Source organism: Bufo bufo, chromosome 5, assembly GCF_905171765.1.
Source record: "Bufo bufo chromosome 5, aBufBuf1.1, whole genome shotgun sequence".
In the NCBI taxonomy this organism is placed as follows: Eukaryota; Metazoa; Chordata; class Amphibia; order Anura; family Bufonidae; genus Bufo; species Bufo bufo.
Window position 1 is genome coordinate 36,560,255 of NC_053393.1, and position 21,592 is coordinate 36,581,846.

Sequence of the window (21,592 nt, forward strand, 5' to 3'; positions counted from 1 at the left end):
GCGCCTAGGGGTTGTGCTCCAGGAGTCACAGCAGCCATTTTTAGAGCTACGGAGTCATCGTTTAGTCACAGACTCACTAGGCTTCACAGAAATGACCAGTCACTTCTTCCTTCCTACCCCTGTATGGGGATTATGTAAGGGGTTTTCTGAGACTTTTCTGCTGATGACATACCTTTGCATGGGACATCAGATCGGTGGGGGTCCGACACCCGGGACCCCCGCGATCAGCTGGTTGAGAAAGCATCAGTGCTTGCAGTATCGCTCCGGCCTTCTGTCAGCTTTCCCTAGGCCATGTGACATCACGTTCATCGGTCACATGGCCTAGACGCAGCTCAGCCTCATAGAAGTGAATGGGGCTGAGCTGCAATACCAAGCACAGCCACTATACAATGTACGGCGCTGTGTTTGGTGAGCAGAGAAGGCCACAGCACTACTGTGAGCGCCGATGCCTTCTCAAAGAGCTGATCGGTGTGTGTATCCAGAGAACAGGTCATTAGTTAAAAATAATAATCTCAGAAAACCCCTTTAATAAAGGCAGGAAGATTAATAATGCCCATGGCCACACCATATGGTACCTTGGCCTTACTTTTATAATTGTGGGGGGGGGGGGAAGCACTGGCAAATAGACCCTCACTACAAGAGCTGTGCATTACAACACAACTATACCTTTACTATCAAGGGTTAAACAAAAGTTAAAGGGAACCTGTCACCGGGATTTTGTGTATAGAGCTGAGGACATGGGTTGCTAGATGGCCGCTAGCACATCCGCAATACCCAGACCCCATAGCTCTGTGTGCTTTTATTGTGGAAACATATGCAAATTAACCTGAGATGAGTCCTGTACGTGAGATAAAAGCACACAGAGCTATGGGGACTGGGTATTGCAGTTGTGCTAGCGGCCATCTAGCAACCGATGTCCTCAGCTCTATACACAAAATCCCGGTGACAGGTTCCCTTTAAGGCTGAATGACAGGGGACATTATTTCCATTATGAAAAGAGTCAGTGAACACAAATCAGTTTCACTCACCCATAACGGTGTCTGACAACATCTCTGCTCAGTCTCTCTGCTAGGTATGCACCAATCCGATCCAGTTTTTCAGGGGCCGACACAGCATAAAATGTGAGCTTTTCCATGTCTGCCTTGACAAGTCCATCCTGCAAAAATAACGAAAAAATGCAACAATATGCTCCAAATGCAAATGCAGTATTATAGTAGTTATATTCTTGTACATAGGAGCAGTATTATAGTAGTTATATTCTTGTACATAGGAGCAGTATTATAGTAGTTATATTCTTGTACATAGGAGCAGTATTATAGTAGTTATATTCTTGTACATAGGAGCAGTATTATAGTAGTTATATTCTTGTACATAGGAGCAGTATTATAGTAGTTATATTCTTGTACATAGGAGCAGTATTATAGTAGTTATATTCTTGTACATAGGAGCAGTATTATAGTAGTTATATTCTTGTACATAGGAGGCAGTATTATAGTAGTTATATTCTTATACATAGGAGCAGTATTATAGTAGTTATATTCTTGTACATAGGAGCAGTATTATAGTAGTTATATTCTTGTACATAGGAGCAGTATTATAGTAGTTATATTCTTGTACATAGGAGCAGTATTATAGTAGTTATATTCTTGTACATAGGAACAGTATTATAGTAGTTATATTCTTGTACATAGGAACAGTATTATAGTAGTTATATTCTTGTACATAGGAGCAGTATTATAGTAGTTATATTCTTGTACATAGGAGCAGTATTATAGTAGTTATATTCTTGTACATAGGAGCAGTATTATAGTAGTTATATTCTTGTATATAGGAGCAGTATTAAAGTAGTTATATTCTTGTACATAGGAGGCAGTATTATAGTAGTTATATAATTGTACATAGGAGCAGTATTATAGTAGTTATATTCTTGTATATAGGAGGCAGTATTATAGTAGTTATATTCTTGTACATAGGAGCAGTATTATAGTAGTTATATTCCTGTACATAGGAGGCAGTATTATAGTAGTTATATTCTTGTATATAGGGGCAGTATTATAGTAGTTATATTCCTGTACATAGGAGCAGTATTATAGTAGTTATATCCTTGTACATAGGGGGCAGTATTATAGTAGTTATATTCTTGTACATAGGAGGCAGTATTATAGTAGTTATATTCTTGTACATAGGAGCAGTATTATAGTAGTTATATTCCTGTACATAGGAGGCAGTATTATAGTAGTTATATTCTTGTATATAGGGGCAGTATTATAGTAGTTATATTCCTGTACATAGGAGCAGTATTATAGTAGTTATATCCTTGTACATAGGGGGCAGTATTATAGTAGTTATATTCTTGTACATAGGAGGCAGTATTATAGTAGTTATATTCTTGTACATAGGAGCAGTATTATAGTAGTTATATTCTTGTACATAGGGGCAGTATTATAGTAGTTATATTCTTGTATATAGGAAGCAGTATTATAGTAGTTATATTCTTGTACATAGGAGCAGTATTATAGTAGTTATATTCTTGTACATAGGAGCAGTATTATAGTAGTTATATTCTTGTACATAGGAGCAGTATTATAGTAGTTATATTCTTGTACATAGGAGCAGTATTATAGTAGTTATATTCTTGTACATAGGAGGCAGTATTATAGTAGTTATATTCTTGTACATAGGAGCAGTATTATAGTAGTTATATTCTGGTACATAGGAGCAGTATTATAGTAGTTATATTCTTGTACATAGGAGCAGTATTATTGTAGTTATATTCTTGTACATAGGAGCAGTATTATTGTAGTTATATTCTTGTACATAGGAGCAGTATTATAGTAGTTATAGTCTTGTACATAGGGGCAGTATTATAGTAGTTATATTCTTGTATATAGGAGCAGTATTATAGTAGTTATATTCCTGTACATAGGAGCAGTATTATAGTAGTTATATTCTTGTACATAGGAGCAGTATTATTGTAGTTATATTCTTGTACATAGGAGCAGTATTATAGTAGTTATATTCTTGTACATAGGAGCAGTATTATAGTAGTTATATTCTTGTACATAGGAGCAGTATTATAGTAGTTATATTCTTGTACATAGGAGGCAGTATTATAGTAGTTATATTCTTATACATAGGAGCAGTATTATAGTAGTTATATTCTTGTACATAGGAGCAGTATTATAGTAGTTATATTCTTGTACATAGGAGCAGTATTATAGTAGTTATATTCTTGTACATAGGAACAGTATTATAGTAGTTATATTCTTGTACATAGGAGCAGTATTATAGTAGTTATATTCTTGTACATAGGAGCAGTATTATAGTAGTTATATTCTTGTACATAGGAGCAGTATTATAGTAGTTATATTCTTGTACATAGGAGCAGTATTATAGTAGTTATATTCTTGTACATAGGAGCAGTATTATAGTAGTTATATTCTTGTATATAGGAGCAGTATTAAAGTAGTTATATTCTTGTACATAGGAGGCAGTATTATAGTAGTTATATAATTGTACATAGGAGCAGTATTATAGTAGTTATATTCTTGTATATAGGAGGCAGTATTATAGTAGTTATATTCTTGTACATAGGAGCAGTATTATAGTAGTTATATTCCTGTACATAGGAGGCAGTATTATAGTAGTTATATTCTTGTATATAGGGGCAGTATTATAGTAGTTATATTCCTGTACATAGGAGCAGTATTATAGTAGTTATATCCTTGTACATAGGGGGCAGTATTATAGTAGTTATATTCTTGTACATAGGAGGCAGTATTATAGTAGTTATATTCTTGTACATAGGAGCAGTATTATAGTAGTTATATTCTTGTACATAGGGGCAGTATTATAGTAGTTATATTCTTGTATATAGGAAGCAGTATTATAGTAGTTATATTCTTGTACATAGGAGCAGTATTATAGTAGTTATATTATTGTACATAGGAGCAGTATTATAGTAGTTATATTCTTGTACATAGGAGCAGTATTATTGTAGTTATATTCTTGTACATAGGAGCAGTATTATTGTAGTTATATTCTTGTACATAGGAGCAGTATTATAGTAGTTATATTCCTGTACATAGGGGCAGTATTACAGTATCCATATTCTTGTACATAGGCATCAAAATTATAGGAGATTTCTATGGAAATTGTAATCACAGTTATATTATTGCTGCTGGAGATTAAAATGTAATCATAGCAGTTAAATCTCTAGAACTTACTTTAGGGTCTTCAGGGAAGATGTTATCCACTAGTCGCTTGTAACGTGGTCGTAAAGCTCCACAACAGCCACAGACACCTGAGAGACAAAAATAAGTACTGTCTGAGTAATGTACTGCAGGTTTTAGGATATAATCGTATCTACACCAGTGTTTGGTATAAGAGATAGGCTAGTCTCAGATGTCTGTAATACACATGCATTTTAGGGTCCACTCAGAGAATGATAAGTGCTTCATGTGCCTCTGCTTTTAGTGATGACTAACCGCACGCCCAATGCACACATTTCCTATGGCAGGCCTAGGTCTGGCAACTGCGGGTCCAAAACTTGCAATAGTAAGATCGCTAATCGTCTTTTCATTAAAAAAGGGACAGAAATGGGTTCCCGAGGTCTACAGTAATTTCTTCGTCCCTCTTTGGCGCATACAGGTTTTACGAGACTAGAGATGCACTTCATGTAAAGATTGCACATCCATCTGCTGTGGAGCTTCATTACAATATTTTATGCGCAGAGGTAGATAAGTAGCTCCTGTATATATCATCTCCTAATCCCCCAGGCCCCTCTCGCTCAGCACACATAGCACAACATCTCTCTTATTCCATTTTTTACATGCATGTATTGTGAGAAAGGTTGGAATGCCGGCTTTCGAACAAAGTCAGGCCCGTGTTTCTACTTTCTAGCTGGTGCCAATCCTAAGATATGAGCAGTTAAGCAGCCCTCCCCTCTTCAGTCTGGTTTGCTCTGGGCACTTGGGAGCCGTTTTCCAGCAGAATAAAAGTGCTCATCCTGGACATGGAATACAGACACAACGTGCACACAGGGATGTCTGGAGCGTGCCTGCAATCTTTTGTGGGGCAGTGCTCTTCGTTATATTGGTGAAAAACATGTGACTTATTTAATGACTCCTTTAGTGCCAAGAAATATGGTAAAAAAAAAAAAAAAAAAAAAATCCTACGCTCACCAGTGAACACTATGTCTATTCCGGTACCACCACTCAAGTCCTTCCCCCCAGGATCTGTTTACATGAGAGCAGAGATGACATGACATATACCCCGTGTCGCTGCTGCAGTCAATCACTGGCCTCGGTGGTATACAGCACCACGCCGCTGAGGGTAGCGATTGGCTGTGAGGGGTCACAGGAGGTATATATCTACGTCACCGCTTCAGTCCTGTAAACACAGACTGGAGAGTCAGTGCTAAAAATGGCCGGGCATTAAAGGGGTTAGCCGTTAAATTATATCGAATAGGTCATCAATAGGGATAAGCGAATCGACTTTGTATGAAACATCCGAAGTTGATTTGCATAAAACTTCGTTAGAATACTGTACGGAGCAGGAGCTCCGCACAGTATTAGAATGTATTGGCTCCGATGAGCCGAAGTTATTGCTTCACGAAGTCTAGTGGGACTTTCAGTAATAACTTCAGAAATTTATTTCTACTGTGAAAAACCTTTTACCGAACTCTGTTTCGGTTTCGAATGGTAAGAGTTCAGTAAAAAGGCTTTTTACAGTAGAAATTTATTTCAACCCTATACTAAGATTGGCCAGCAACTGATACTTTTTATTTCTTTTTACTTTTATTTTATTTTTATTTTTTTATTGTTTATATGTATTTTTATGCTACTATTAGGAGTCAATACATTTTCCATTAACTATCTCTGGGTGTTCTCAGATAATGAGTGCCCGTCGTCATTACTTTAAATAGAATTCTCATTTATTTTGATTGGGCGAGTCAATACGGCATGAGCACCATGACCACAATAACAGACGGGTGAGCCTCTATACCAGTGATGGCAAATCTTTTAGAAACCAAGTGCCCAAACTGCAACCCAAAACCCACTTATTTAATCGCTAAGTGCCAACACAGCAATTTACCCGGAACACTACAATCCAATATAATATATCTTTCATCTATTTTATTATTGAGCTATAATAGCCTGCCTACATTAAATGCTCTGCTTGTGGCGTTCATAGTGCGCCCTGCGCTGACCATAGACTTTTTCCAGGGTGCGGGTGCCCACAGATAGAGCTCTGAGTGCCACCTCTGGCACCCGTGCCATAGGTTCGCCACCACTGCTCTATACCATTATTTAATAAAGATAAATAAAAAAAATTAAAATTAAAAAATTAAAAAATATTTCCTATGCGGTGAATGCTGTAACAGAAAAAAACTAAAAACAAAACAAAACCGTGCGATTTGCCATTTTTAGTCAAAAAATAGGATAGGACTGTTCTATTATGGACCGGACGTTCCATAAAATGCGGAATGCACGCGGCTTTTTTGTTGTTTTATTTAGTTTGCGTGGTATCGAATAACGCAATACTTTTTTTATGGTATCAAAAGAGAATAAAAAATGTTGGTATCATGATAACCCTACTCAAGGTAGTCAGATCGGTGAGGGTCCAACTCCCGGAACCCCCACCGATCAGCTGCTTGAAGAGACCGCAGCGTTCGTATGAGCGCTGCTGTCTCTTCAGTCTTTACCTGCTCCCCGTGGACATTGCAATAGAGAGCGGTGCAATTACAGCTCCTCCGTGCCGTTCACTTGAATAGGATGGAGTGTGACGACAACTGCTCCTTCCAATTCAAGTGAACGGGACGGAGGAGGTGTAATTGCACTGCTCGCTTTTGCAATGTCCACAGCGGGCAGGTAAAGCGTGAAGAGACCGCAGCACTCTCTTCAAACAGCTGATTGGTGAGGGTGCTGGGATTCGGACCCCCTTTAATCGGATATTGCTGACCTATTCTGTGGATAGTCAGCAATATCAGAATGTGGACAGATTCGTTAAAAGAGGAGCGGTTAAGTGATCTTTCAGCATTTCTCTGCCCCCTGAAAGCTCATATATAAAAGTTCTCAGAGGAAAGGTGCGGAGGTGCGAGCCGGATCTGGAACGCAGCTCCATTCCTCCTCTAGTTCTTGTGTGGTTTCAGAGAGTATCTGTCAGTCTCTATCAAGGCGAGCAGGGACTGTGCCCTAGAAACGTCTGGAGGTTTTAAGATTATCCTGCAAGGGAGAAAAACAACAAGAATTTGGAAATCGGAGCGGTTCTGAGCCTGGTTCATTCTTCGAGCCCGCTACTTTGCATTTACATTGCTAAATTCATTAAGGTGCAGCGTTAATGGTGATTTATTATTTAGCAGAGCAGCGTGTGCGCTGGAGCGGGGTAAGTTTACAGCAACAAATAATTCAACGCGGATGCAAAAACCTTAAATAACCTCCACCGATGCGGTTTGTCAATGGCAGCGAAAATTCATCTTACAATGTTTTTTTCCACTAGAAATTACCATTCAATCTTTTAAGAGTTGACAGGAAACGGTTATCTATTCTATTAAAGGGGTTGTCAGGGCCTTGAAAAAAAATTGGGGGATGGCCGAGCATGGCGTCACGTGCAGGATCTAAAGACAAACTTTTAATAACAATTGCAAAGCTGCTCTGCCAGGTCTCGTATCTGAGGGCAGCATATAAAGCAGGAGATACGGAGGTTGGAGATAGATACTGGTAGATATCTAGGATTTCTTGTCAAGACTCCTAGAGAAAGCCTGGGAGTCCTGCTCCCCCCACCCATGTATAGACAAAGCCTGGGAGTCCTGCTCCCCCCACCCATGTATAGACAAAGCCTGGGAGTCCTGCTCCCCCCACCCATGTATAGACAAAGCCTGGGAGTCCTGCTCCCCCCACCCATGTATAGACAAAGCCTGGGGGTCCTGCTCCCCCCACCCATGTATAGACAAAGCCTGGGAGTCCTGCTCCCCCAACCCATGTATAGACAAAGCCTGGGAGTCCTGCTCCCCCAACCCATGTATAGACAAAGCCTGGGAGTCCTGCTCTCCCCACCCATGTATAGACAAAGCCTGGGAGTCCTGCTCCCCCCACCCATGTATAGACAAAGCCTGGGGGTCCTGCTCCCCCCACCCATGTATAGACAAAGCCTGGGGGTCCTGCTCCCCCCACCCATGTATAGACAAAGCCTGGGAGTCCTGCTCCCCCCACCCATGTATAGACAAAGCCTGGGAGTCCTGCTCCCCCCACCCATGTATAGACAAAGCCTGAGAGTCCTGCTCCCCCCACCCATGTATAGACAAAGCCTGAGAGTCCTGCTCCCCCCACCCATGTATAGACAAAGCCTGGGGGTCCTGCTCCCCCCACCCATGTATAGACAAAGCCTGGGAGTCCTGCTTTATCCCAACCACCTACAGACAAAGCCTGGGAGTCCTGCTTCCCCCACCCATGTATAGACAAAGCCTGAGAGTCCTGCTTCCCCCCAACCACCTACAGACAAAGCCTGGGAGTCCTGCTTCCCCCCAACCACCTACAGACAAAGCCTGGGAGTCCTGCTTCCCCCACCCATGTATAGACAGACAAAGCCTGCGAGTCCTGCTCCCCCACCCATGTATAGACAAAGCCTGGGAGTCCTGCTCCCCCACCCATGTATAGACAAAGCCTGGGAGTCCTGCTCCCCCACCCATGTATAGACAAAGCCTGGGAGTCCTGCTCCCCCACCCATGTATAGACAAAGCCTGGGAGTCCTGCTTTATCCCAACCACCTACAGACAAAGCCTGGGAGTCCTGCTTTATCCCAACCACCTACAGACAAAGCCTGGGAGTCCTGCTTTATCCCAACCACCTACAGACAAAGCCTGGGAGTCCTGCTTTATCCCAACCACCTACAGACAAAGCCTGGGAGTCCTGCTTTATCCCAACCACCTACAGACAAAGCCTGGGAGTCCTGCTTCATCCCAAACACTTATAACAAAGCTTGGAGTCAGGCTTCCCCCACCCATTTACAGACAAAGCTTCCGAGTCCTGCCTCCCCAACCCACTTGCGTTGTGAAGTGTGCAAACGGATAGCATTTGCAGACGGATCCGGATCAGTCTAATAAATGCATTGAAACACCGGATCCGTCTCTCCGGTGTCATCCAGAAAAACGGATCCGGTATTTATTTATTTTTGCATTTTAAACCGAATCGTTTTGCTGAAACACTTGGTGCTGGTTCTGGCATTAATGCATTTTAATGGAAAATAATGCCGGCATTCCGGCAAGTGTTTCGGAATTTTGGACGGAGAAAATACCGCAGCATGCTGCGGTTTTCTCCATCCAAAAAACATAGTGACTGAACTGAAGACATCCTGATGCATACTGAACCGACTGCTCTCCATTCAGAATGCATTAGGCTAAAACTGATCAGTTCTTTTCCGGTATTGAGCCCCTAGGACGAAACTCAATACCGAAAAAGAATAACGCTAGTGAGTAAGTACCCTTGTATACAAAGCCTGTGAGTCCTGCTTCCCCCACCCATGTATAGACAAAGCCTGCAAGTCCTCCTTCCCCCACCCACTCAGACAAAGCCTGTGAGTCCTCCTTCCCCCACCCACTCATAGACAAAGCCTGTGAGTCCTCCTTCCCCCACCCACTCATAGACAAAGCCTGTGAGTCCTCCTTCCCCCACCCACTCATAGACAAAGCCTGTGAGTCCTCCTTCCCCCACCCACTCATAGACAAAGCCTGTGAGTCCTCCTTCCCCCACCCACTCATAGACAAAGCCTGTGAGTCCTCCTTCCCCCACCCACTCATAGACAAAGCCTGTGAGTCCTCCTTCCCCCACCCACTCATAGACAAAGCCTGTGAGTCCTGCTTACTATGCCCATTCTGAGAAAGCCTATGCGCCCTGCTTCCCCCTTCCAGAAAACTGATGTAAATTACAGCTAATCTGCGGTCAAATTCGTAGCGGGCGCATGCGCAGTAGGTATTGCGATGCCCTGCCAGGAGCGGGCATCGCATTGCGCATGCGCCCGGTACGAATTTGACCGCGCAGCTGCAGTGGAAAAGGAGAGAGGAGGGGAGTAAACGGGCGGGCAGAGGCACACGGAGGGCGGGGTTATGAGCCGTTGAGGAGGTGCTGCCTGGGGCTCGGACGATTGAGACGCCGCCCTGGGCACTTGAGGGCTCATTAACATAATGTTAAAAGTTCATTTTCGGCTAAAAGAAAGGTCAGTTTTCTACAACAAAGGTACTGTTTTTAAGTTCTGGGTGGCACATATAACACTATTTGATCAGTCTAATATGCCCAAATGTTGTGACAGACTCCCTTTAAATAAAATGTATCTCTACAGCGCCACCTGCAGTTTGTTCTTTCTTATTTCTCTGTCCTTCTCACTAAGGTGGGCGCACATGCGCAGTTCCATCCTTCAACCGCCACTTGAAGCTGTCATAGGGAGCAGCAGAATGGACATGCTCCCTGAGAAAGGACACCCCTCTGAGGAGCGGTCAGCTTGAAATAAATCTAGTAGAAGAATTTGAGCAATGAATGGGGAGATCTCTGGATCCATGTGAGGTACAGGGCAGGTTCTAGCTTTGTGAGAAATATATGGTCATTGTCATGACATATATGATGTCCGATTTTCATTTTTTACATTAATCATGGGTTAACCCCTTAAAGAGGTCTGCACCAATAAATCCGCTACATCTTACTCTTACTTACTGGTGGCCTTTTTATTTAAGGTCCCTTTACACGCCCAAAAGTTCGGGGCATTCAAGAAGGAGCGTTTCCGATAACTGCCCTGTGTAAAGGTGCCGATCGCTTCATGAACAAAAAAGCGCTCATTTGTCGGGTGAAGGCATCGCTGACCGTTTCTGGGCAGCAGATCGTGCTCTCAAAACAGCAATGTGCTGCCCATAAACAAAGAGCCTATATGGGGACAAGAGATCACAGAAGCGATCCTTCATTCCCATACATGTAAATGCAGCTCTCAGCTCTGACCATTCACATGGAGAAGAGGTGGTAAGTATGTTCTTGACTGCGCCGCTGGTACTGAGAGGTCAAAGAGGACCTCTCCTGACATGCCTGTTTTAATAGCTTCATGGATTCCCCATGTAATAACGATTCTGGAGCCTCTATTCTTATGTCTCTATGTTGTACCGTTCCTGTATTATTACTACTACAAGTTCTGAATGTATTGCTAGCAGTCTGCAGTAAGGGTACAGTTGGGGTTGTACCTGCACAGACTCGCTCTATCCAATCAGTGCTGCCATTTTCAGTCTGTGCAGGTACCCCCCCAACTGGTTACCTCCCCTCTGTACCCTTACTAAAGGCCAATAGCAATTCATTCATAAATTCTGGTACAAATAAAAGCACTGGCACAACATAGAGCCATAAGAATAGATGCTCCAGAATCGTTATTACATGGGGAATGCTTGAAGCGATTAAAAAAAGAGTGGTGACTGGTGAGTGGTGAGAGGTCCTCTTTGAAACAAAGTTCATCCAAGACAGATACTTTATTGGGACTATACGTTTCGGCACTGAACCAATGCCTTCGTAAGGCCACATTGTGTTCTAGCCTGATGAATGCTGGTTTAGGCTACTCTCACACTTGCGGTAGCAGGGTCCGGCAGGCTGTTCTGGTGGGGGAACTGCCTGACGGATACATGCTAATGCTAGCCCACCATGCCGCCAGAAGTCCGCTCCGGCCCCATTCACTAAACATGCCAAGAGGTGGCCGGACAAAAAGCTTGTTTGCCGTGCTGCGGCTGGACCTCCGGCCTGCCCCCATTATAGTGAATGGGGCCAGAGCGGACTTTGAGCGGCACGGTGGGCTGGCGTTGGCACGGATGCGGCAGGCTGTTCCCCCCGGCGGAACAGCCTGCCAGACCCCGCTACCGCAACTGTGAAAGTAGTCTTAGTGTGGAAATGCGCATTTCAGATAAAGCTTGGATTAAGTTTGCTTGAAGACCTCTCAGTACCAGCTTCATGGTCAAATCCCCTTTTTACCTCTTCTTGTTCATGTGAATCTTTATCCAGAGGGTTACGGAGCAGCTGGGATTCTGCTTATAGGATGGTGCCTATGGTTTGCACAAACATCAGAGGTGAGCACCCGATCTCATTTGTGCCATCCTAAACCCTATACCGACAAAACTGCCCAATGTGAGCTGGGTCGGATTCTCTTTTGCAACCTCCTTTGAGGGGCAGGCAATTATCAGGAACAGGCATATTACTCCCAATAATTGCTTGCTGTGCTGGTTCATGCAAAGGTGCCTTTAGACTAGTCTGTGAAACACTAGGCTTTAGTGAATGCCCCCCTGCGAGTCCCGCTTCCTCGTCTGCATGCCCTCCATGAGCTCAACCTCATAAAAGGAAAATCTGCCAATTTCTGTTTGTGAGCAGGGAACGAGTGTGTATAGATGTGTACATGTGCAAACGAAGAAGGACTAGCAGGCTCTATGTGTGGCCAGGAAAAGCAGGACTCTTAGGCTCTCCCTAGGAGTCCTGGCTGCAAGTAAACAGCTTTATACAATTCTGATTCCATATATCCCTGAGATCAGCAATCCCCCCCTCTATGCTTTGCTGCCCCCAGATAACACAGCAAGAGGACTCCTAGCGAATAATAACGAAAATGGGTTCTGACGTCACCCGTGTGTCATTTTTCGATTTTTACTCCTCAGCCTGGCAAATGACCCATAGTAGACGTGGGTCTACGGTTTACGCCTCTTCCCACCTGCAGCGTTCCTTGCAGCGAGGAACCTTTCATCCCTCAAAGTCTCTTCTACGTCTTTCTATCTTCCAATTCTTTTCTGAGAGGCACTTGTGGCAGCCCTGGATAATAGGGCGATATCCATGTGGGCGCTCAATGCTTTGTACTACCATGCAGTTCATTAGACCGTGCGGCTTTCGGCGCAGATTATCCGTTCGAACAACACAAGATGATCTGCAGAGATTGTGATTCATGACTGCAGGTGGAAATTAATCACCTGAAAGGAATAACACGCGGGGAAGATCAGTGGCTCTGAATATTTTAATATGTATTAAGACGTGCAGCATCTGATTTCCACTGTGCCGAATGGGTCGTGCTTTTACAGCTGGAGAGGTTCCCGGGCTCAGGGGAAATTTGAAATGCTCAAGTAAAATAAAAAAATAAAAAATGAAAATTACAGGATGAAAAGGAAGTGATTGCAGGAAAAATATGATTCATAATAGTTACATAAATGGAAAAAATAAGGTATATATAGGACATATGAGATAAAAACCGGTCTAAAGGGCATAGAGAACAAGCAGATGCATTTTAATGGGCCAAGAGTACATGTGTTCCCACTTTCTCCCCGATTTGGTTTATAAGCCCCCAAGGACATTACACATAGGAGATCCCTCCCGAGACGGCCATTGAGAACATAGAGCAACTCCTACTATGGAGGGCTTAAAGGGGTTATCCTATGATTAATGTAAAAAATGAAAATCATCATATAGTACATGACTATCTCTTTCTAACAAAGCTATAACCAGCCCTGTACCTCACATGGATCCAGAGATCTCCACAAACATTGCTCTAATTGTTCTGCTACATTTTCTTCAGACTGGCAGCTCAGGGGTGTGTCCTTTCTCAAAGGGCGTGTCCTTGTAACGGTCACAGTAGATGAAGGATGGAAAGGAGCATGTGCGGCCACTTTAGTAGAAGGACGTGCACATTACTATACCGATTAAACACCAAGGGGTGTCATTATAATGAAGTAATGAGAATCTCTCAGAACTGGAGAATTGTTTCATGCAGAATTGTATTAAAATGACTTTTATTGTTGGCACAACCCTTTTAAAAGCACCCCAATATGAAAATACAACAGTATTTATAATCACAAATAACTATATTGCATATTAAATTAATCATAAAAACACGTAATTGGTGATGGCATACATATACAGCAAAAAAAAAAACGGAAAACGGAGAACACAAACTGTGGGAACAATCATTGAAACCCACTAGCGAGCCCGGTGCATGGTAATATAGCACCTCGCTTTGTGTATATATACCGCCAAAGTAAAGTGCAAATCAAGAATTAATGACCGTATAAAACAGAGTAGTCTATACGTATAGATCAATATACTATAGATAAGCTTTCTCAGGGGACCTATGCGGTGTTTAAGGCGAAGTGCATGTCGGAGCTGGAGCTACACTTGTCGGTATTCACATTTTATAATGTTCCCCTTTCTGGACCTATGCGGTGTTTATCTATAGTATATTGATCTATACGTATAGACTACTCTGTTTTATACAATCATTAATTCTTGATTTGCACTATGCACTTTACTTTGGCGGTATATATAAACGAAGCGAGGTGCTATATTACCATGCACCGGGCTCGCTAGTGGGTTTCAATGATTGTTGCCACAGTTTGTGTTCTCCGTTTTTTTTTTGCTGTATATGTATGCCATCACCAATTACGTGTTTTTATGATTAATTTAATATGCAATATAGTTATTTGCAATTATAAATCCTGTGCTGTATTGTATTTCCATATTGGGGTGCTTTATTTGTCTTACAACATGTTGATTGATGATCTGCGGAGCTGGTTGTGACTAGGAGTCCAACCCTTTACAAGCAGCAGCCTATCCTCGAGATATGCCACCACTACCTGACCCGTGGGGTCTGACAGCCCGCACTACCACGACCAGCTGTACTGGGTCCATCGCTGGAACTACTCATCTCTGTGCAATGGATGGAACTGGTTACTGCAGCGCTGCTCCCACTTACTTCAATGAAACAGCTGAAAGGCAGGAGTGCGGTCAATTAGCGATGGCGGATGGGCCAGGTCAAGTAAATAAAAGATACACCGTCTCGTATCCATCTGTAGGACACCTGTCTACAGCAGAAAAAATAAAATATAATAAAAAAAAAAAAAGAAGACTAACGAACGTTAATGTCTAAGCCCCACTTCCTTGGAAATGGAGCAGATCAGCAGGAGATTAACCTGTGTTGTCTGCAGGATTTCTAAAAGACGGTTTGTTCAAGAACATTCTCCTGTTCACTGCTATGATCCATTTCTAGGTTTAGTGCTCCTGTATTACACAGCCACAGATTGTTCTCGGGGTAGGTGCGGGTCCCGTGGAGGTAAAGGGGTTGCACATCGGCCACTGGCTGTGCAAGGAAATGGCGGTGGAAGTGGACGCGATGGCCCAGTCTTGCGTCATTGGCACATGGAAGTAGCAACAGAGGGAGTGCACAATCCCCGAGTCATTGACCCTCGATGCGGGCACGAGAATACAGACAAGATGCCCAGCCCCGTCAACCACAGGGGAGGAGGAAGAAGAAGTGCACAGAAAGAAGGCGGGTGTCGATAGCAGTGCTCCAAGGCTTCTGGCAAGAGCCTTGGTGCTTGAAAGAGATAATTTGCGGAATAACCAAAAATAGCTATTTCGGGAACGCTTTTCACGCAGACCCATTCATTTCTATGGGGCCTGCGTTGCGTGAAAAAAAAACGCAGAATATAGAACATGCTGCAATATTCACGCAACGCACAAGTGATGCGTGAAAATCATTGAAGTGAATGGGTCCGGATTCAATGCGTTCACCTCACGCATTGCACCCGTGTGGAATTCTCGCCCCGTGTGAAAGGGGCCTCGTGGTATCGCTACACATAGCAGTGGAAAACCTGCAGCATTTACGGAGTGAATAAGCCATTTCAAGAATCTCATCCATGTAGAGAACGTTCCCACCAGAATCCGTAATACGGGTTTTTAAACTGCCGCACGGTAATTTACGTTGCGGATATCTGCTGTGGACTTCACCCTTTGCAAATCCTCAGTGGTCCCGCATCTAAAACCGTAGAATTGGGCATGGAGTTTGCCACTGCAGATTTCGGCCTGATCTGGTGTGACTTTTTCCTCCCGTTGCGTGTGGTCATACCCTTCTACCAAAGGCATCCCAATGACGTCCTTGGTACAAGCGAACATCGGGCTTTCACTTTTGTAGCAATTTTTTTTTCTTTTTTTTTTTGTCTATGGAGAAAAAAAAAACAAAAAAAAGAAGGCATTCGACCTTTGCACAACCCAGACGAGAAGACACTGTTAAGATTACGACAGATGGCACCAAGACGACGTCTCAAATGAACAACCCCGTGAACAAACAGAACAGCGGTCTCTAGAGGCGTCTGTCACCTGCGCTCGCAGCCGCAGAAAATAAATGCCGCCAGCTGAGGTTAACATTTCCCCAACTCCGAGCGTGAAATGAAATGATCGCTGATACATTAACAGATAAATAGGTCGAGCAGTCAGAAAGTCTGATAAATCGGACCACCTTGTCTCGCCAATATCGGATTCCTTTGCTCTTCTACGTACTTACCCAAGCACGTAAGCAGACGGGGCTCCCAGGCAGGATTGTAGCGGTAGGTGTCCTCGCTCTCCTCGGTCTGCACTTGGGAGTAGAGCGCCATCCTGAAGAGGTTACAAGAACTCCCAATAGTCGCCTTGCGTTCAGGCCGGCAGCTGCTGAAGGCTCTCAGCCCTACGAACGCACCAGATGATTAATTACTATGCCAACGCAAGCGAGCAGGTAATTACTCCGTGACATCACAGGCCGCTGCACACCTGGATACCTAGCAGATCACATTCTGCCAACAATACAGGCGGCCACTCGATACAGGACGGAAACTTCTGCACTTCTCCAGGGGACGTCTCCCCGCGCCGGATCAGATAAGTGAATATTCTGGACCGCGCTCAGTTTTAATTTAGTTAAGAAAATTTAATTAGTCTCTATTAGAGAGAGTTAGATTTTACATGTTGCTTCCCGGGGAACAAAATGCCGTAAAATGATTGTAAAAGTGTGGAGATGGCGAGCTCGCGTACACAGCTGCCGAGCATCCGTGATGTCCCAATGGAAAACTTTAGATTTCCACACACGATCAGCAATAGGGTTATCCTTATTTAATGCTTTTCTTGGACGATGGCTACGATGACACAGCCTATAGACAATAAAGGGAGCGGGCCACTGTTACACCGGGCGTCTAGCAGGGCTAGCTCAGCTCAATGTAATGATCCGTTACTTCATTCTGAAGAAAAAGGACTTGTAATCCATATGCAAATTAGCGGTTAAGTGCACCGAGGGCGGGCCCAATCTTCTCTGTGCACCCTTGCTTCTCCTGGTTTCTGCCAGCCCCTACCTCTCCTCCCAGGTGATAACACGTTATACAGGGGTTGTCTCACTGAGGCGGACCCCACTGACTTATAATACGGCCCATCAGGTTCCGCAGAGTGATGCATGCTGCTCTGGTCTTCCAATGGAAATTCTAGAATCTGGAGTCCCTGATCCAGATGTGAACACAGACTATAAAGCTAAACAAATACACAGGAATGCGGCCAATCATCCGTACGTGGAAACGCTCGTACAAACGATCCCACTGGCAACATGCCAGGTCGATCAGGGCATCTGGTAGAAAAAAAAAAAAGTGGGTCTGCACACAAGTGCAAATGATTGGCCAAACTGATACAAGCTCAGGAGGAGTGCCCTCTCTGCTGCAGCTCTCTCGCAATGACAGCTCAGGAGGAGTGCCCTCTCTGCTGCAGCTCTCTCCCTATGACAGCTCAGGAGGAGTGCCCTCTCTGCTGCAGCTCTCTCCCTATGACAGCTCAGGAGGAGTGCCCTCTCTGCTGCAGCTCTCTCCCTATGACAGCTCAGGAGGAGTGCCCCCTCTGCTGCAGCTCTCTCCCTATGACAGCTCAGGAGGAGTGCCCTCTCTGCTGCAGCTCTCTCCCTATGACAGCTCAGGAGGAGTGCCCTCTCTGCTGCAGCTCTCTCCCTATGACAGCTCAGGAGGAGTGCCCTCTCTGCTGCAGCTCTCTCCCTATGACAGCTCAGGAGGAGTGCCCTCTCTGCTGCAGCTCTCTCCCTATGACAGCTCAGGAGGAGTGCCCTCTCTGCTGCAGCTCTCTCCCTATGACAGCTCAGGAAGAGTGCCCTCTCTGCTGCAGCTCTCTCCCTATGACAGCTCAGGAAGAGTGCCCTTTCTGCTGCAGCTCTCTCCCTATGACAGCTCAGGGGATGAGTCCTTTCTGCTGCAGCCCTCTCCCTATGACAGCTCAGGGGATGAGTCCTTTCTGCTGCAGCTCTCTCCCTATGACAGCTCAGGAGGAGTGCCCTTTCTGCTGCAGCTCTCTCCCTATGACAGCTCAGGAGGAGTGCCCTTTCTGCTGCAGCTCTCTCCCTATGACAGCTCAGGAGGAGTGCCCTTTCTGCTGCAGCTCTCTCCCTATGACAGCTCAGGAGGAGTGCCCTTTCTGCTGCAGCTCTCTCCCTATGACAGCTCAGGAGGAGTGCCCTTTCTGCTGCAGCTCTCTCCCTATGACAGCTCAGGAGGAGTGCCCTTTTCGCTGCAGCTCTCTCCCTATGACAGCTCAGGAGGAGTGCCCTTTCTGCTGCAGCTCTCTCCCTATGACAGCTCAGGAGGAGTGCCCTCTCTGCTGCAGCTCTCTCCCTATGACAGCTCAGGAGGAGTGCCCTTTCTGCTGCAGCTCTCTCCCTATGACAGCTCAGGAGGAGTGCCCTTTCTGCTGCAGCTCTCTCCCTATGACAGCTCAGGAGGAGTGCCCTCTCTGCTGCAGCTCTCTCCCTATGACAGCTCAGGAGGAGTGCCCTCTCTGCTGCAGCCATCTCCCTATGACAGCTCAGGGGATGAGTCCTTTCTGCTGCAGCTCTCTCCCTATGACAGCTCAGGAGGAGTGCCCTTTCTGCTGCAGCTCTCTCCCTATGACAGCTCAGGAGGAGTGCCCTTTCTGCTGCAGCTCTCTCCCTATAACAGCTCAGGGGATGAGTCCTTTCTGCTGCAGCCCTCTCCCTATGACAGCTCAGGGGATGAGTCCTTTCTGCTGCAGCCCTCTCCCTGTGCATCTAACAGAAATTAGGGCTGGTGGTGATTGAAGAATAGAACTGAGCATGTGCGACCACCTAAGCGAGGTGGACAGAGAAATAAGGAAACGAACAAAGAGCAGGTGGCGCTATACAGATACATTTTATGAATAGCTCAGTAGCTATAGTACATTTTTAATTACATGCAATTAGAAAAGTATTCTAATTCAGGTGCTGGTTTGATAAATGTAGAATATTTTTTTTCCTGGGAAGAACCCCTTTAAGATGAAAGTCATGGTAGTGATCAGTCACACATTTATATTACAGCCAAATATTAGAGACGATATATATAGCATGTAGAAGAGATTGCAGCCCTCCTCACTGTATACGAATTTCAATCAAATTTAGACTTTAATTTAGATTTCATTCAAACTGGACGCGTTTTGGGCTCACTTTTTTTTTTTTCTTCTTCAATATCTGCCGTTAAATGATCCTGTTTGAGGACGGCGGCTGATCTGAGCTTTGCTTCCCTGTCAGGCGGCTGTCATTGGATTTACACTGGATAAATTATTGCCTGGTAAAAGCCACAGAGGCTAAATGATCAATATAAATGCAGGCAGGCAACGCTATAAACAAGGTCACTTCAATGCCGCTATACGTGGCACTAACCTGAAATCCATCCTTTAAGCTGCCTGGGGAGAAAGGTGCGAGATCCGGGGCTACAAAACAAAGCCTCATGCAGAATGACAAGCGTGGGCTCCTGGAGGGACGCCTGTCAGTGTGTGCAATGCAAAACCTTACCGCAGGAGAAAGGTTTCCTTTTATTGTCAGGACGGAACAGGGGACATTTTTCACAGTGATGTACGGCCGGCACAAGTGAATTAATGACACTTCAAAACTTTGAAAAAGCTTTTTTTTTTTTTTCGTTTTTTTTTTTCCCCCGCATAAATTGGGAAGTGTTAGTTTTACTAAAAATCTAATGTCCTCTAAAAAAGCACTTTATCTAAATGGGTTAAAAATTTTCTACCTACAGTTCTTTATAGCCCAATATTCAGATACAGGGCCCCAAATCCCCTGTGCCAACAGAGAGGTCAATGATAAAATCATAGTTGCCTGCGGCTGCCACTAGGGGGAGCTTGTGAGCTTATTGTTTACATAGTGAACTCAATAATGTAACAGTATGCAGTAAGCTCCCCCTAGAGGCAGCAGCTTTAGCAACACACATACTATGACGACCATAGTCATATATGTCAGAATGTTGCATCCCCCCTCAAAAGTGAATGGGAGCCAGATGGAAATGGCACTGAAAAAAAAAAAAAAAAACGCAGAAGTGGCCATGTTGTAGGCGGAGGCAAACTGGTAGAAGGTGTGGCCTAGCCAAGGAGGAGGGGATCTTGTGCAGGGCAATCTAAAGTTTTTATTGATACCATTTTGGAATGCATATGCTCTTTTAGATCACTTTGAGTTTCAGTATTTTTTTTGGAAATTAAGCAACAAAAAAAAAAAAAAAAGGTGAATCCACCATTTTGAATTATTATTTTTTTGGGCGTTCACAGTACGGAATAAATACTTAATATTTTTAATTACATTTATTAATTTATAAATTATATATAAAAAAAAAAAAAAAAAAAAAAATTTTTAAAAAAACTTTTATTCCCCTTTTATCCAAATTGTCACTGCTGGGTCCCTGTATGGGTGGGCAGAAACTATGCCAGCTGAGCCACAGGTTTGACTATGATGAATAAGAGGAAGTTTTCTAACTAAAAACCTTCACTAGAATCCATGTACAATACACTGGTATCTACAGACATCGGGATAAAAGCAAAAGTCCATTTATTTAGTAATCACAAAAATGTAATGGAGCAAAATACTATTTTTGTGACTACTAAATAAATTAGACTTTTGCTTTTATCCCAATGTCCTGGTATACAGAGAGGTCTCTAGATACCAGTGTATTGTACATGAATACTACTGAAGGTTTTTAGTTAGAGCAATTCCTTCTATTGATAAGTCTGCTCTGTAGCACACAGGTAAGGATCAGTCTCCCATACAGAAGGTCATGACCCAGTACTCCTAAACCTGGTAGCAACAATACTAAAAGTAGAGACTAAATACATTTTAAATATACAGGAGGTATCCCCATACAAAGTCAGAATGCTAAACAGTGTATGGGGATATCCCAGGGATGACATTATATATATATATATATATATATATATACCCATATCTGAAGCAATGGACTCCCATATGGAGTCTCAGGCAGGAGACCCCTAAGCAGCGCAGGGAGTACCCAAAACAGGCCTATAGAACAGCAGGGCTGTCTGGCTGCAAGCGACGTGTGTTAAAGGGGTTATCCCATGACTAATGCAAAAAAAATGAAGATCAGACATCATAACGAACATGACAATCTCTTTCTAACAAAGCTAGGACCAGCCCTGTACCTCACATGGATCCAGAGATCTCCCCATTCATTGCTCTGCTAGATTTATATCAAGCTGACAGCTGAAGGGGCGTGCCTTTTTTGCTGTAAGCTCAGGGGGCGTGTCTCAGCTCTCCCTATCACAGCTCAAGGGGCGTGTCTTTTCTGCTGCAGCCAAGGGGGCGTGTCCATGCTCTCCCTATCACAACTCAGGAGGCAGTTGAAGGATGAAACTGAGCATGTGCGGCCATCTCCGTGAGCAGGTCAAAGAAATAAAAAATAAAAAACATTGGGTAGCGCTATACAGATACTATTTATCGAATAACTCGGTGACTATGCTAAATTTTC

At 44.0% G+C, this 21,592-nt stretch overlaps 1 protein-coding gene across 3 annotated transcripts in view; it reads right to left on the minus strand.

Moving 5' to 3' along the window:
- EFR3A (EFR3 homolog A) overlaps positions 1–21,592 on the minus strand; it is a 153,827-nt gene that overhangs the window by 100,104 nt on the left and 32,131 nt on the right. For all 3 annotated transcript variants that reach the window (XR_005779284.1, XM_040433716.1, XM_040433717.1), the window contains exons 3-4: positions 4,227–4,303; positions 1,029–1,156 (exon numbers count right to left, since the gene is read on the minus strand). Coding sequence is in view for 2 of the 3 variants with exons in the window: in XM_040433716.1 (XP_040289650.1) it covers positions 1,029–1,156; positions 4,227–4,303 (205 nt within the window). In the remaining variant the exon portion in view is untranslated. The remainder of the gene's footprint in view (positions 1–1,028; positions 1,157–4,226; positions 4,304–21,592) is intronic.